The following is a 15972-nucleotide window of genomic DNA, read 5'->3' as shown; positions in this document are numbered from 1 at the left end:
ACGTTCCATTACTGTTATGTAGGCCACTCCAACAAACAAGGCCAACCCCAGCGATAAAATTACATAGGTATTGCAGGCAATAAAACCCCCATCTACAGTATGGAGCATCGCTTACCAATGAACAAGATGCTACACGCCGCCGCCAGACAAATCGATTCAATGGACAAATGGCAAAGATGTATGGAACTTGGTACCCGCTCCAGTTATGATCTTTATATTATGTCCGGAAAGTTATTACATATTATATATACACAGGTATGTATGGCGCTTGTCTCGATTTGTTTTCCGTTCGGAGAAAAGTTTTTACTGATGTCGAATGAACTGTTAATGAAGGACTAGATCTCTAACTATATCGCTTTTTGTGGGAAAAATCATCATACACTCATCTCAGTCTACTGCTAGACTGAGACTTCATTAAGAATCCTAAATGATGGGAATATTATTAATAAAAAATGAAGAAAACCCATTTTGTTCTAAAAATGAGTTTGAGAATAAAAGATATAATATAACCCATTGTTTAGAATATATGGGATTTATTCATTTTGCGTTAAATATATGTGGTTCTTTCGTAACAGTGCCTTACTTAAGGACATAAGTTTAATAAATAGGACTAAAATAAATTTATTAATAAAAAATAATATTTTTTTTCTACACCTTCATAACGCGATATTTACAAACGGACTATGAATTCGTGAACGTGGCCTTAGTAAATATAGTTTTTATTATTAAGACCTATTCACCGATACAACAATTATTGCTGTTGGACGGTGGTGCCCATTGTCATTTGTCTGGATCAAGCAAGGACGAGTCTTTATGAGAAATAATGAGGCATTTGATAAACTTTAGTAAATTTCCTTATGTTATTGATGTGATATCTTAAAATCTACTTATACTTTTAAAATTCAATAGTTTAAATGTATTATACCAAAATTTAAGAGGCCTGAGGCCTGCGAACTAAAACATATAATTTTTATGCCCAGTTACATGTGCAAACTATAACATTATAATTTTAGCTGAAACTTAGCTTAATGATAGAATACAAATCGCTTAATGATAGAATCGTTTGACAGTCGATACACGATATACAGGAGAGATAGGCGAAGCTCCGTTTTTAATGCAAGCAAGGATGATGGCGGAGTGCTGATCGCAGTCTCAAATAAATTTAATTCAAATCACTATAAGGAAGGAGATGTAAGAAATGTGAGGATCTATTTGTAAGCATTGATATCAGTAGAAGTAAAACTATTTATTTATGTGCTGTTCACCTACCATCTCCATTAAGTAAAAATATGCTTAAATAGATAATTTTAATCGAGTTTCTGAGAAAATAGGAAAATCCACATAGTAGGTGACCTTAACATGAATTTTATTTCATGGCCATTGTCTTATATCAACAACATAACATAACATCTCTTATACATCACCTATAATTAATAACGGTTCCTCAGAATAATATCCCGATAGAAGTTTAGTACGCGCCCGAAAATTGTGGCAAGTAAAACTGCGCTTGTTAAGGCGCAGTTTACTCAGCGACCCGTCAGTAAGCTGCAACTCATTTAGTGAAAAACAGCTCGTGCAAATTGTATCGTCGTATGTATCGTCAAAATTGTTACCACGAAAAAGCAAAATGTAAAAAAAGTGATGGTATTACATTTCATTCGTGAGTACTTACATTTAATACATTATTAGAAGCTACGTAAAACGATTGCAACAGAAATAAAATATCCTAAGCTACAGCGGAATAGGTGTTGCTAGTTTGAGGAAAACATTTAAACACGCTATATTTTTAGTCTTCTCTTCATCTTTATTTTGTATTTAATATTTAAAACTGTAAATCGCATATTTCTGTGTACGTACTTCAAATCGAATGGTTTTATTTACCTATCTAAGTATTTCTAATAGGTAGGTATTTATTTGTAAATAACACGGAGTGATCAGCTAATTGCATTTCGTCGAGGCTATTGTAACGCAAATTTTAGCGTTTATAGCGTTCCTTGTGATAAAATATCGGTCAAGTGCGAGCCGGAGTCCCACATGAAGGGTTCCGTAACATCGTGTGAGGTATAATACTATACTATTTCTATGGTTTGTCACTCCAAACTGTTTTTAAATTATAAATTGTATAAGTATATTTTTGTAATCACCTTTTAAAGTCTTTTTTACTTGGATACAAGATACAATATCTAATTTGTGGCGTGTAGTGCGAAGGTGGAATTTGCCGTCAGGCCAAACAGCTCTTCGGAACACTGCCCGTGACAAATGCGGTAGAAGACACACAATGAAGCGAAGTTCTCACCGAAATGCCTAGTTATCTAGATGTTCACAGAGTAGGTACTAGGTGCCGACAATTCAAGCAGCTCTGCTTTGCACGCAGTCAAATGGTTACTGTTTACACCACTTTGCTCGGTTAGTGGAGTCTCTTGCAATTAGAAAAACTATTTTATCTAGTGCACTTTTCGAAGTATTTTTGCACATAGACACCAGAAAATAGTTTTAAGTAAGTTTTTGCTTTTTTTTCAATTCTTTTATAAATAATACGTTACACTACAATTATTACAAACTTGTTTATATGACACAAGACATGCTGACCTGGCAATACCCCGCGCTCGCTCATTGTATGAATTATCATGCGTAATGAATTATCATTGACTGAATTTGCTAATTTTTGGGTAGGGTTAGTAGTTCAACAGTTAACCACCCAATTTTAAATACTATATTATTCACAATTGTTCATTCTAAACTCGACTTTATCTGCGAAGAGCAATGCATAGATTCATTGATTACATATTTCAATTCTCAAATGGTTAAATATCTCTATAGATTTGCAGTAAAATGATTTTTTTTAAATGGTAATTGGCTAATTGTGTCCACGTCTGGGTATGTGTGTGTGGGGTGTGCTACAGTTATTCATAGTAGTACACAATTAACAGGTATAAAATGATAAACAGATAATTACAGAAAAAGTTACAAAATAAATCATTAATTTTGTTTTGAACTTTAACAATTAGGAACCTTAATTTCGAACATTGGTATAAAATCAGTCTAAAAGCGTCAACATTCTTAATCTCGGCTATTGGATGAATCTGGCATTACCAACATTTTGACGATCACTGTTTAATTGCTTAAGGGAATCTGGGCCGTCGGGAGAATCAAGTCGCGGATTGTTATTCTCAGCTATAGATGGAGACGGCGCTTCGGGTGGGACAATTCCTGGACGCGTGATATCTTTGTCTTCGTTTGAGTCGTTGAGTTACGGATCAACATTATCGAGAAGAGATGGTGAAGCAGATTTTTCACCCTGTCGGTTTTCAATGTCTTCTAAGGTATGTGAGCTGCCTGTCCGTCACCGTGCTAAGCATAAAGTCAACCTCTGTGAATATAAATTGATCAAATGGGAATATACCAGTTTTCCTAAATGAGTTGCTTATGTTTATCGGAGTCATCGCCTTCATATATGTGATGCCCACACATTCTGCAATATTGTAAATAGTTAAACATTGTCCCGGATTTCTTACTAGCCATGAATCTACTGCTGCATTGTAGTATGACTTAAATGGACCGTTCAATCCAACGTCAAGTGGTTGAAGTTTTGAAGTGGTGTGTGGATGAAGGGTTAAAACAGTGACTCCCGAAGCTTTAGCTAGGTCCAGTGCCTCAGCGAAAGATGACTCTCATGATTATCCATAATTAAAAGTGCAGGATTTTCTTATGAAGCTGACACAATATGTTTAATGAAGTGTTTCATTACATCCACAAATATCTCGGTATTCATCCATCCAGAAGCTGCAGCTAAACCTAATGTAACATGTGAGGTTGAAACTTTTTCCTGGGGAAAACCATAGCCGGAGGCAAAGCTTGTCCGGTTGCACTAACAATGCAGCAGGTTGTGACAAGGGTACCCCTGTCTCCACTTGTAATTTTGGATACATTTGGATACGTTTCGGTGCTAATACCTTAGACGGTCTTTGTACTGTGGTAGTTTAAGTTTCGTCTAAGTTGTAAATCCTAGTGCCATCTGCAAATGTCGGGTGTCTCTCCATAACAGATTTTAAATTGTAAAAAAATGATTCAATATTTTGTTTATTAAAAGCACTTGCCCTTGGCAAAATACAGGCTTCTGGTTTCCTTAAAGAAACTTCCGGGTGTCTTTTTCTGAATGAACGTAGCCATTCAAATCCAGCTATTTCTGATTTGATCCAGGACGCGGGTACTTTGATATTATTGGCTTTCGCCATTTGATAAGCAACACGTCTACAATCGTTAGTAGTTAAACCATAAAAGATTTCAGCGCAATATTTAATATATTCTATTATTTTTACTTCTACTTCAGGTGTAAAACTCATATTGACTGCGTAATTTGGTGTTAAGAGAACATGTGGATTTACATTGTATTTTTGCACATATAATCTAACCGTTGGATATTTAAGATTGCACTCTTTACTTGCTTGCCTAATACTCATTCCAGCTTTTACTAGTTCTAGTGCTTTCTTCATAGATTGTGCCGTATGCCCTCCCTTTTTTCTAATTGTCGCTTTAACCCGGCCCATCTGTAACGAGAATTAAATTTAAAACATTAAAATAAACATGGCCACATTAAACCACTCAATGGGACACAGTTAACTATGGTTAACTGTTGGACATACCGGCTTGGTTAACTGCGCACGACCCACCTCCCGATACAGAAAATTATATTACTTTCAATTTACTAAAACGACGCACGCTATATCTACATTAAAAGATGCACAGATATCATATTTATGAGGCTAACATAGTAAGGTTTATGGAATTGTTATCTAAAAGACGTGAAACGAAAAAATACTTACGATTTTTGGGTTACTTTTTTCACCGTTTTCGAATAATTTCGTCCTCACACCACCACTCGACGCAAGAGCTCACCGCCAACTAGGGAGCGGGGTAAATATCGTTTGCGCCGCCCGAATTTAAATACTGCACGAGGTGGCAACGTCGCGTTCACCAAATGTTAACGAGGCTAATTGTGTACGAGTGGTTAATTGTTGAACTACTGACCCTACTTCTAAGTCAAAAAATGTAGGTTTCGGATAAGTAGTCACCAATATATTATACAACGTGAATCAAAAAGGGTATACTATGCTTTGAACCCAACATTCCTTAGGTCATCTCTAATGACTATGTGAAGTCAGAAATGAATTAGCGTTATATTTAAATACAATATTTAAAGTCCACAGTTTTCGCAAAGACTATGCATCCCGCAACCCTTATCAGCTGTTTTTCTGAACTCTCTTTGACCTAAAACAGGTGAATAACGTAGATGTGACATCATATCAGATAATAGTAAAATGCCTACTGCTCATTGCACCTGTGAGGAAAATTATAATCTCATTTTGCCACGAAGACGAAGTTATTTTGTATGTGCATTTTCTTTAGCTGACATTGAAAATCATTCTAAATTTGTATTTACTTTAACTACCAATAAAGATAGGTAATTCTTATCCAATTATGAAACTCTGTAATACATATTTTTAGGTTAAAAAGTTCGGCCTATCTGCATTTTTACTCTTTGAATTGTGTGAAGGTGAATATCATGATTCAAATATTTCTGCTCTGTGATTGGAGAATGTTTATGTGTTTGTAAAATCAAAGGGATTGCCGATTGTAAAGGAACATATATACCCGACCATTTTTAATTCAAGATATTTTTGTAGTGTTGGAAATTAAATGAGTTCTCATTTTTGATAAGTTATTACCTAAGCACTTTAATGTAGGATTTTGATTTGATTTGAATGATTGATGTCTCAAAGTGACGAGCGCAATTGTAGTTCAGCACGCGATTTTGGGTTTTTCTTAACTCTTGATCGGCACTGCATTGTAATGGGCAGGGCGTATCAATTACCCTTCGCTGAATGTCCAGCTCGTCTTGTCCCTTCTTAACACAAAAAAATGTATTATCTAATAAAGATAATTCTAATAGGCTCCTATTAAGAAATTGTTCTTCACGGATAACTTTAGTCAAAAATGGATGTCTTTGACCATTCTCGTATTAATAATAGATAGGTAGGTATTTCATTCCCGGGCCGGGCATTTGCAAAGCATTGGGTTTTTAGTAAGAGATTTCTGAGTAGCAGCCCAGAGTTTAGAAATGTGGAGGCTTGCCCCTATTATGTGGGTAAATATGAACCTCGTCCAATTTAACTCCCAGAAGACTCAAGTTTGCGCGTATACCACTAATAAAACCCCATTTGTCGTATCACCACTCTTTGACAACACTTCCTTTACATCCTCGCCTAGTATCGGAATACTTGGTCTCGAAATCTTGAGTGATTGTCATTCTGAGGCCATCTGGAGAGCAAAGCCAAATAGGCTGTCATCTCTGGTCTGGCGCACCCCAGTATAAGCTCGATCCATTTGACCACGCGCAACGCAGAGCAGCTCAAATTGTCGGGGACCCAGTGCTCTGTGAACGGCTGGATCACTTGGCGTTGCGTAGAGACATCGCCTCATTGAGTGTCTTCTACCGAATTTATCATGGGGAGTGTTCCGAAGATCTGTTTCACCTGACTCCTGCCGCCGAATTCGGTCCTCCACAGTGCGGTTTTCAAGGAGCTTTCTTATGAATGAACTTCCTTGTGCGATGTTTCCGGGATGATACGACATGGGTACCTTCAATAAAAGCGCATACAACTTCCTTAAAGGCCGGCAACGCTCCTGTGATTCCTCTGGTGTTGCAAGAGAATGTGAACGACGGTTATCACTTAACACCAGGTGACCCGTACGTTCGTTTGTCTTCCCTTTCCATAAAAAATACAAGCCACGTCTTATTTCGGCGAGTGTGCATACCCCTTAATCATAATACCAAATTCAATGGACATTTTATTTAATAATTTTTATTCTTTAGTTATGTTCCGACATTCATGTTTGTTAGATCGTCGTTGGACTTTTGGTAGTTGCAGTATTTTCGTATGATAATCATGGCAGATTATGGGAACAATGAATATTACGACATGATATTGTGTGTTGGTGCGGTGACAAATAACAATCTGGTCGCAGCTCGCGAACTGTACCACCGTCGGTACCGGAATAGGAGGCTTCCCTCATACGCCTGTTTCCGAAGATTGGTGCATGATTGAACCCTTCCTTTAGTGGTGTTGCTGCAAAACCAACGTACCTCCTTATAACTGTATCATGTGTGATGTACCTGGGCTGTTTTGAATGTACTAGTGATGAAATAACTAGATATCTACTTAGGTACCTAACTACCTAAAACATAACATGACGTGATGTGGTGTTTTCTGTGTATATATTGTGAAACTCAAGGAGTGTTAAAAAGCTGCACAGCAAGATTGGTATGTACTATTATTATCGAATACCTAATGTTTAAGTCAGTAGGTAGGTTACCTAATTTTGTTTACAAACAAAGGCTCCGCCCATATTAAATGGCGGTCTCTTTAAAAGTTAGGGTTGTCTGAGAAAAGAAATTGAAAAATAATATTTTTATTTTGTAGGGGCTTTTTTTATTCTTATTTATTTTATTTATTCAAATTTGAACATCACAATACTATTGCATATGACTTATATAACGTAGCATTGAAGGGATATTGTTATACCCTTTTTGATTCACATTGTATAATTTAACCTTCTCCGAAACACGCTGCATCTAATGGTATATGTATTATTACGATCGATTCAGTAGTTGTCGCAGTATCCGAAGGAACAAACCGGCCATACATTTATTAGTACAACATAGATTATTGTTATAGACTGGCGTCCCAAAAACCCCGCGCAAAATGGCGCTTTTATATAGCTGAAATATATTGCCCGTAAAGGATGTTTATTTTTTAATTCAATAAGAATGTTTTTATTTGTAACTTTAAAATCAAATTTAGAAATTAATAAAAATCATGCATATCCCCTATATTGTAACTCAGTATAATTATGTGAGAAGATACCTACTAGATTTTAGTATTTTCTTTGTTAAATTTGTGTATAGTTCGTTGTTCCACACTATGTAACCAGTTAAGTTATTACTTACACGAAATGTGATGAAATTAAAGTTCAGACTATTGTAAAATGTACAATAATTTATATACGAAAGACAAGGCGGAATGGTCTATAGACTTTTGTACCAGCCAAAGGTACCAGCCTAGCTCAAGAAAGTTAGCCCCCCATTTTTTTTTTAATTACATCGTTAGTTCGCCATTTGTTCTTGATTGTTATCTATAAACATTTGTTTGTTCTCGATGTATTTATTTAAAAAAAAATGCAATTCATTAAAATTGGTTAGGTTAGGTTATGTTAGAACAGTTAAATTAACGCACGAGCCGAGCGCAGCGTGCCGCGGCAGCGGCCGGCGAGTGCCATAACCAAATAGTAGGCGTTTCCCCCCATTAACAGGGGGCGGGGGCTAACTAAAGGGTATGTTTTTAAATAAACAACAAAAGAACAAACAATTATTTACAGCAAACAATTAAGAACAAACTACGAACTAACGATATGCGATATTGAAAATTCAAAAATAGAAAAAAAATTTTTTTTGGGTTTAAGTTTGATGAGCCTACCAGCCTAGACTACTAAAAAGCGATTCACTCGATTGTATGAAACGTGCAATCATTTACATATTACGTTTATAATTATACTTCCTCGCTCCTATCCATAACCAAATCACTGCACGTTTCATACTACACTAAATTTAAATTTTTAGGTAGGCCGTCCCGCCTCCTCTTAGGTCGTATACGTAGCATTTACAATTTACATCCTCTTTGATTTGTATGTGCTATGTATATTGTATTCGTCAAATCACAATTTAAAGTTAAATTTCATTGTGTCTAAATTGTGCATGTCATTCTTCATTTAATATTTTAATAAACTTAGTTATAATAATAAAATCAAAATGTTGAATGTGAATGAAAACTTCCCCGAATATGCTTTACCGGGAGGAAAGAAAGTTCATTTTGAACCATACGCCGACAACGGAGGCAGCGTTGTCGCTATTGCCGGTGAAGATTATGCAGTCATTGGAGCAGATACACGTCTCAGCACGGGATTCTCTATTTACACAAGGGAGCAGAAAAAGCTATTTAAACTTTCCGATAAAACAGTGTTGGGAGCAACTGGATGTTGGTGCGACACTCTCACCCTCACCAGACTGATACAAGCGCGCATGCAGATGTACGAACATGAACACAACAAATCCATGACAACACCAGCTGTTGCACAAATGCTGTCCACCATGTTGTACTACAAGAGGTTCTTTCCGTACTACATATCTAATGTGTTAGCTGGACTTGATGCAGATGGGAAAGGGTGTGTATACAGCTATGATCCCATTGGGCACTGTGAGCGCTCTAACTTTAGAGCTGGAGGGTCTGCAGGCGCTCAATTGCAGCCACTGCTTGATAATCAAATTGGTTTGAAAAATATGCAGAATGTTAGTGAAGCTCCTTTGCCCAAGGAGAAAGCACTTGCTCTGTTAAAGGATGTCTTCATTAGTGCGGCAGAAAGAGACATATACACTGGTGACTACATTTATATTTTGGTAATCACTTCTAATGGAATACAAGAAGAGAAATTTGACCTCCGCAAAGATTAACTTTTATTGTATTAAAAACTTCTATTGTATAATAAATTGTTTTTATTTTCAATAAGAAACTAGCAAATTTAACAAGTAACTTGGTTTATTTTTCATAATTGAATGGGTAACTAATAATATAATACAATATTTGTTCCAACGCTATTTACAAATCTCAATAATATTTCTATAATATAATATTCTACTAAATACTATAATAATTCATTTATTGTACTTAGGTATAACAAATATATTTTGTGGAAAGTTTTTCTCAAATATTTCCTTAATCGTGCCTTGTTTGGAATTGTCTCCTAGTAAGGTTGCTTTTAACCGGGGAGGTGTAGTTCTTCCTGTGACAAGAGGATGAATATTGTAGCAGAGTTCTACGGTGCCATGTGGTGGCACTGTCACAGAGGTATTCTTGTACCCTGAACACATATATGCGTCAGAGCCTTCTACAGTGACACTAAGTCTGACCGGTATATTTGTGTTGCCAGTTAATATACATTTCAAGGGAACAGAAGTTTGCAGCTCTATCACTTCTGGATAGCTAACGTGCAAGGAGATGGGACAATCATCTATTGTGAGACCAGGAAGAGCTGAAGTGCTCATGACACATGGACCATCCAGGTTACATTTTCTTCTCCATTTTATGTTATATAGACCAATCCTGGTTAGGGGATCTTTAGGTTTGTATTTGGCCACTATACAGACAGCGTCTGAAGCAACATCTTTCTCTGTAACTTCAATGTTACTTACACAGGACTGTTGTTCTTCATCACAATGTTTGCAACAACTGATTGTCTCCAAGTCTGTGTCAACTATCAATAGGCTCCAGGGACTTAATATTTTGATTTGAGGCATTACTATGAATGGATCATCTAAAAAACATTTTGTGATTGGTTTAAAATTCATATCAGAAAAACTTGCTTCAACTTCAAATGGCTTTATAACAGTAATCTTAGTGGTAAAATCTCTCACACATTCTAACTTGGGAGAATCATGGAGGTTAATGTAATAAGATACTCTGATTTGAACAGCTATCAAAGCTATTTTATTTGTCTTCAAATAAAATATATTTGAGTATTTGGAAGAGTTATTAAGATCACCAACTTTTATAAGAAGTGGTTGTGATTGGGGCTTCCCATGTACAAGGCTCATGTCAGTGACAGAATCAGGATTTGGGTTGTCTAGTGAACTCAACAGAGACACTGTGATTGACATGTCATACACTGAACAATTCTCATCATTAGTGATTGTAAATGTGGTCGGGAACCACTCCCCTTGCAGAGCAGGCGCTTGGTTCTCTATTAGCATTGATAATCTACACTCCCTGGACATGACAGAAGCAGTTGTTACAGGGACAATACAATCAAAATTATAATCACTCTTAGGACTCATGATCAAATGAAGCAACTCGGGGTGCACACAGGTACCTCTTGGTTTACTTTCTTCTATTTTAAAATTCATTACAATCTTTCTTTGTTTATTTAAATCTAAAATGAATGAAATATTAATAAGATTGATGTCAGATCCATTGTCTTGAGCATTTGGTTTAAATTGACACAAAAACTTATACACTACACCATGATGAAGTGTCACAGTTGAGTTTCCATTATCAGTTATTGGTATCTCCATAGTTTCTGTATTGCTAGATACTGTAAGCAATATTTTTTTCACTTCAAGACTGCAATGGATTAATCTTGCATAAATTTCAACATCAATAAATTCATCCATTCTATATTTCTGCTGTACAAATTTTGGTTTTACTTCTAGAAAGCTTGATATATTTGTCATGTCAATACAAATTGTTAGAGGTTCTTTGTCTATAGAGCTTTGCCAGAGGTCTAAGGCTTTGGTTTGAGATGCAACTGGCAGATCAGGTTCAGGATCTGGTATATTAAGTTGTAACACAGACATAATGTTCTTATATATTCTGTTCCTATCATTGTTAGGCACTTGTATATGTTTTGAGAGAGCTTCAACTGATAAATGAATATAATCTTGAATCTTAGCTGACAAGTAGGCACATTGCAATGCTCTATTTAAGACATAAGAAGCTAAAAACCACCACTTTTCCCTTCGATAATCCCAAAGCATGTGTGTCAGCAATGTCAATGCTTTCCCATAGTCAGCACAGTAGTAATACTCATTGGCCATCTCCACAACCAACTGCTTCCTCATTCTGGGTGAATGGAATGTCTTAAACTGAGATATTGCAGAACCTAAGAAACTGATAATCATAGCAGAATGATTAAATATTCTCTCATTGTACTGTAGAGCTAGAATGGCAGCTTGTTCTTTTTGAGGATCATGAGGATCAGCACTAAGTCTACCGGGTCTCCATGGTCTCTGACCATAAAATTCAACAATTCCCTCCATGGGGTCAGGAGCTGGAGGGTATTGTGTAGCCTCACAACAAACTGACCTCATTGCTTGTCTTCTCTTCATAGTGAATTGTGCAGCATATTGATAATAAAACCCTGGATGTTGTGACTGTATTGCTGGTAAGCCAGCTCTGATGGCATCATCAAACAGCTCACCAAAGGCACTGTACTGCCGTGCCATCCATGCATAGTGTTCAAACAGCAATTCAGTTGGTCCAATTCTGCTCTTGTATCTTTCTATGTGTAACTTTAACTGGGCAATTGCATCTCGAGCAAGATTCAAAGCAAACAGCAGCTTGCAAAGTTTGTAATTGATATAACCAGCTACAGTCCTGAGTTCGTGAATGTTGGTGTCCACTTGTCTGGTCTCCAGCAGATTGTTGTAGGAGTGCAGATAGTGCTTGTGTGCCGTGCTCAAATCCTGCTTCATTTCATTCAGAAATCCAAGCTTAAACTGATGTCTAACAAACAAATATTGATGGGTTGTTTTGTTTAAGTGATCTCTGTGTTGTTTTATATTTTTTGTTTCATGGTGATAATAGTTCTGTGCAATGTCATAAAATGCATTTTCTAATTTAATAATATAACCCATGAGATGGTCATTGTGAGGAAGAACAAATAAAGTTTTGGATTGTATCTCACAGGCAGAGCTCAATGCCTGAGCTCGTTCAGCTCCAAGCAAGTACTCGGAAGGTGGAGGAGAGAGGCCACTTTGCACTACTACAACAGCCACTCGGGTTGCATGCCCTTCAACTGCAGCTCGAATAGACTGCACTCGGGATGCACATTCTATAATTTTTTCATTCCATTGAGGATCGTTCCACTCCATATCATAGAAAATAACAATAACGGCAGGTATAAGGGAGACGCGTTTCGGGATCCAATTTTTTTTCAGGATACCTTTAGGTATATACCATTCATACGAATTGCGTTTAGGTTTCACAACAGGAAACTCGAAGGTATTATTTAGTAATTTAAACCTCACTGAAGCGCGATCAGGGCGTCGGTTGTTAGAAAAGGCATCCCAAATAGCTTTGTGTATTGCATTGTTCACAGTGTCCAATCCTGAAAGGCCAATCAATGCTAAAGGTTTTAAAGTTATTTCAGGAGGAAACTCAGTGTTATCACTGGGCTGTGTCGCCATTCTTATATGTTTTTGAGCTTCTTTTCCATAAATTAGCCGCAGATACAGTTTCTATTACATTAAATTATCATATTTAGATACTTGTATCTATAAGTCCGTCAAATTAACTCTGCACCTATCTGATGTCTCGAATTATTTAGATGGGAGTTAAATACTGTGACTTTGAAAAAATTCACCGTTGTGCCCGTAGGTTTCTTTTAGTATATATATTTACTCATTGCCGTAGGTTCTGCCGTTCTGGAAATTGGTATGTCTGGGATATGGAATTTAGGAATGTTAAAACTCACAGTCGTTAGAGTAATATTAATGTTCACTGTTCTCATCTTCTGTGCTCACAGAGTTAATGTTCGAAGGCTCACAGTGATCCTGATTCTGGGTCCTGGATCATTAGAGTATCATATCAGTTTCAGTAATAGTGTTCTGTGCTGGATCCACAGAATGACAGAACATCAGACACAGACTCACAGAGTATAAACTATAAATATTATTTGCTCACAGAGAATAAGTATTCTTTGCTGACAGAGGAACTTTGTTACAAGATTATTACAATAATTTAAACATAAGATTAATAATCAAATAAATGCTAATGTACGTTTTTCAAAATTATTTTTCTGAAAGGATTGCTAGATGGCGACGCTCTAACGACCCATAAGATTTCCTTATTCATAGCATTAAACATAATAGACCTTAACTATATTCTGTCACTTGCTCTGATTTTTCATTAATTCGTCCCGATTTCCACTTTGCTTGTTTTGTTTGTCTATCAATATTCTAGTTATCTCACTGACCTGTATAAATACCACTGCACAGGCTGTTCCATATTTTTGACACCAAATTTTTGTGCCTATTTCAAGCGCCACTCGCGAGCGTCCAGAGAATTAATTTTGAGGTATAATACTGCGAATATATATATAATACGATAATGGCTGCGAAGCAACGTACAATACTCTGAAGTATTTTTGCATCTTGAATTAATTTGTTAGTTTTTTTTTGTAAATAGTTTCCCACCATCTATCGATGTTGGCCGAGGTGGACAGCACTAGTTTCAATACCGCAGACTCTCGCTACATGGCCAATAGCGCCGAAATAGCGAATATCAAATAGGGACAAAAGCGCTTTAACAGCCGTCAGTCCAGTGGTATATAGTAGGGGTCAGTGAGTTATCCACATACTACTAGTATCTAAGTAGTAGTGAGAAACAACTAGTCGTACAGCAGAAACGAAAATCCAATAGATGTAGCCGAGTCGTCATATAAAGCAGAAACCGCTATCAAAATAGCATTCCTTAGTCGTCAATTTAAATCAATCAAAGAAAACAGTAGTTTATTCATATAGTATGTAAGCTGTTTGTAATATTTAGTTTTGTTTAAGGCTTGGCACCGACTTCAAAGCTATCAATATGTAGCACATACAAATAATAGTATATTATTAATAAATAAATAAATATAATCAATAGGTTTCTTTAAACATAGTTTATTTTTACATTTTAGTGTCAGTTAATAATAATAATATATAACAAAAAACAATTGTATCATCCAGGTGGAGAAAAATTTTCATAAAATGAAAACTACTGGGCCAAACTACGTAAAATATTAATGGGACCAAATGGCATCTATTCCGCATCGAACTAAAGAAGATCTTAGATGTAGTAGGGTTCTTTACTTAAGGTGTTCTGTTATTCACTTACTTTTTCATAAAATTAAATGTTCATGAATCAGTAAGCGTACTAATAGTACGGTACTATTAACAACTTACTTAACAATGATATTTAAAATTTTTACTCGGCATACTTCAATTCATCTACATTTGCTACAATCATAATACCTACGTGCCTAAATCAGCGCCATTGTGGAAGGTGATTGAACTGTTACTTACAGTTTTTTTTTACGATTGTATGAAACGTGCAGTCATTGATAGATTTACAGGTGACGGTAAACTTTTAAAACACGGAGATAGCCGATATCGACTACGGTTTAAGAAACTGTTCACTTTCAAACTTAACCGAATTATACTTCGTCACCAATCGGAATACTATAATTACTACTATTTCAAACTTATGTCAAATGACTGCACGTTTCATACTAATCTAAATTTCAAGCAAGAAGTTATACTTCTTTGTCCTAACGAAGCATAAATAATTAAAATGATTTATTCCTATTTATTCTGACGCGAACGTCAGACAACTTTTAGGAACCAACTTCAACCTGTTACTTTTGTGCTACAGTGATGCGCGCGCATCTAAAAATTTCACTTTCATCATTTTTTCATAACGCGCCTAAAGAAGTCTAACTTCAGTAATATAATAATTTAATATATAACCGCATACTTGTTTGAACACAATTATATTCAGTGCAACGCGTGTGCTCGCTAATGCTAATGCTGGGATATTCCACCACGATCGCACATAACATCATATCTGAACGATGCCAAGACTCCCATTATGGAAAGTCGTAGGCGCACACATTTTACAGTTTACTCTTTGGAGTTATAAAATATAATATGCCTCCCGAACTATATAAATAACTGTCTTGGCTAGGGGATAAAAACAGGGCCTATAGTACCAGGGCACCATACTGGATGCAAGACGTGCCTAAACATCATACAGCTGCCGTCAGAGGTAGCTTTCGTTATAGCGCGTCCAAATGCTGGAACAAACTGCCACCACCATTGCGTGACCTCAGTACAATTTCAAACTTTCGAGTAAAATGAAGCAATACGTAACAATACGTATGTATTTCAATCTGAATTAAAATGGTGTATTAAACACCAAGATGAAATTAAAATGGATATAATTGTTGAAAATCATAAGAATAAAAAGTTTAAAAAATTTTGGAAGTGCACCAGAAGCTTAACACCTACGCACAGCCTGCCTGTGTGTGTCAATGGCGTTAGTGACA

The 15972-nt window shown here is 36.3% G+C and overlaps 2 protein-coding genes across 2 annotated transcripts; one reads left to right on the top strand and one right to left on the bottom strand.

Annotated features, from left to right (window-relative positions):
• The first annotated feature begins 8750 nt into the window (after nt 1–8750).
• LOC126978012 (proteasome subunit beta type-1) lies at nt 8751–9601 on the top strand. Its single transcript, XM_050826745.1, has one exon. It carries the CDS (start codon nt 8867–8869, stop codon nt 9563–9565), a length of 699 nt encoding a protein of 232 aa, XP_050682702.1. The 5' UTR covers nt 8751–8866; the 3' UTR covers nt 9566–9601.
• Nucleotides 9602–9632: 31 nt separating this feature from the next.
• LOC126977917 (trafficking protein particle complex subunit 11) lies at nt 9633–13460 on the bottom strand. Its single transcript, XM_050826605.1, has one exon. It carries the CDS (start codon nt 13073–13075, stop codon nt 9767–9769), a length of 3309 nt encoding a protein of 1102 aa, XP_050682562.1. The 5' UTR covers nt 13076–13460; the 3' UTR covers nt 9633–9766.
• Between the last annotated feature and the right edge of the window lie 2512 nt (nt 13461–15972).

The sequence above is a fragment of the Leptidea sinapis genome, chromosome 46, assembly GCF_905404315.1.
Source record: "Leptidea sinapis chromosome 46, ilLepSina1.1, whole genome shotgun sequence".
NCBI classification, from domain to species: domain Eukaryota; kingdom Metazoa; phylum Arthropoda; class Insecta; order Lepidoptera; family Pieridae; genus Leptidea; species Leptidea sinapis.
This window is presented reverse-complemented; position numbering and strand designations above follow the sequence as displayed.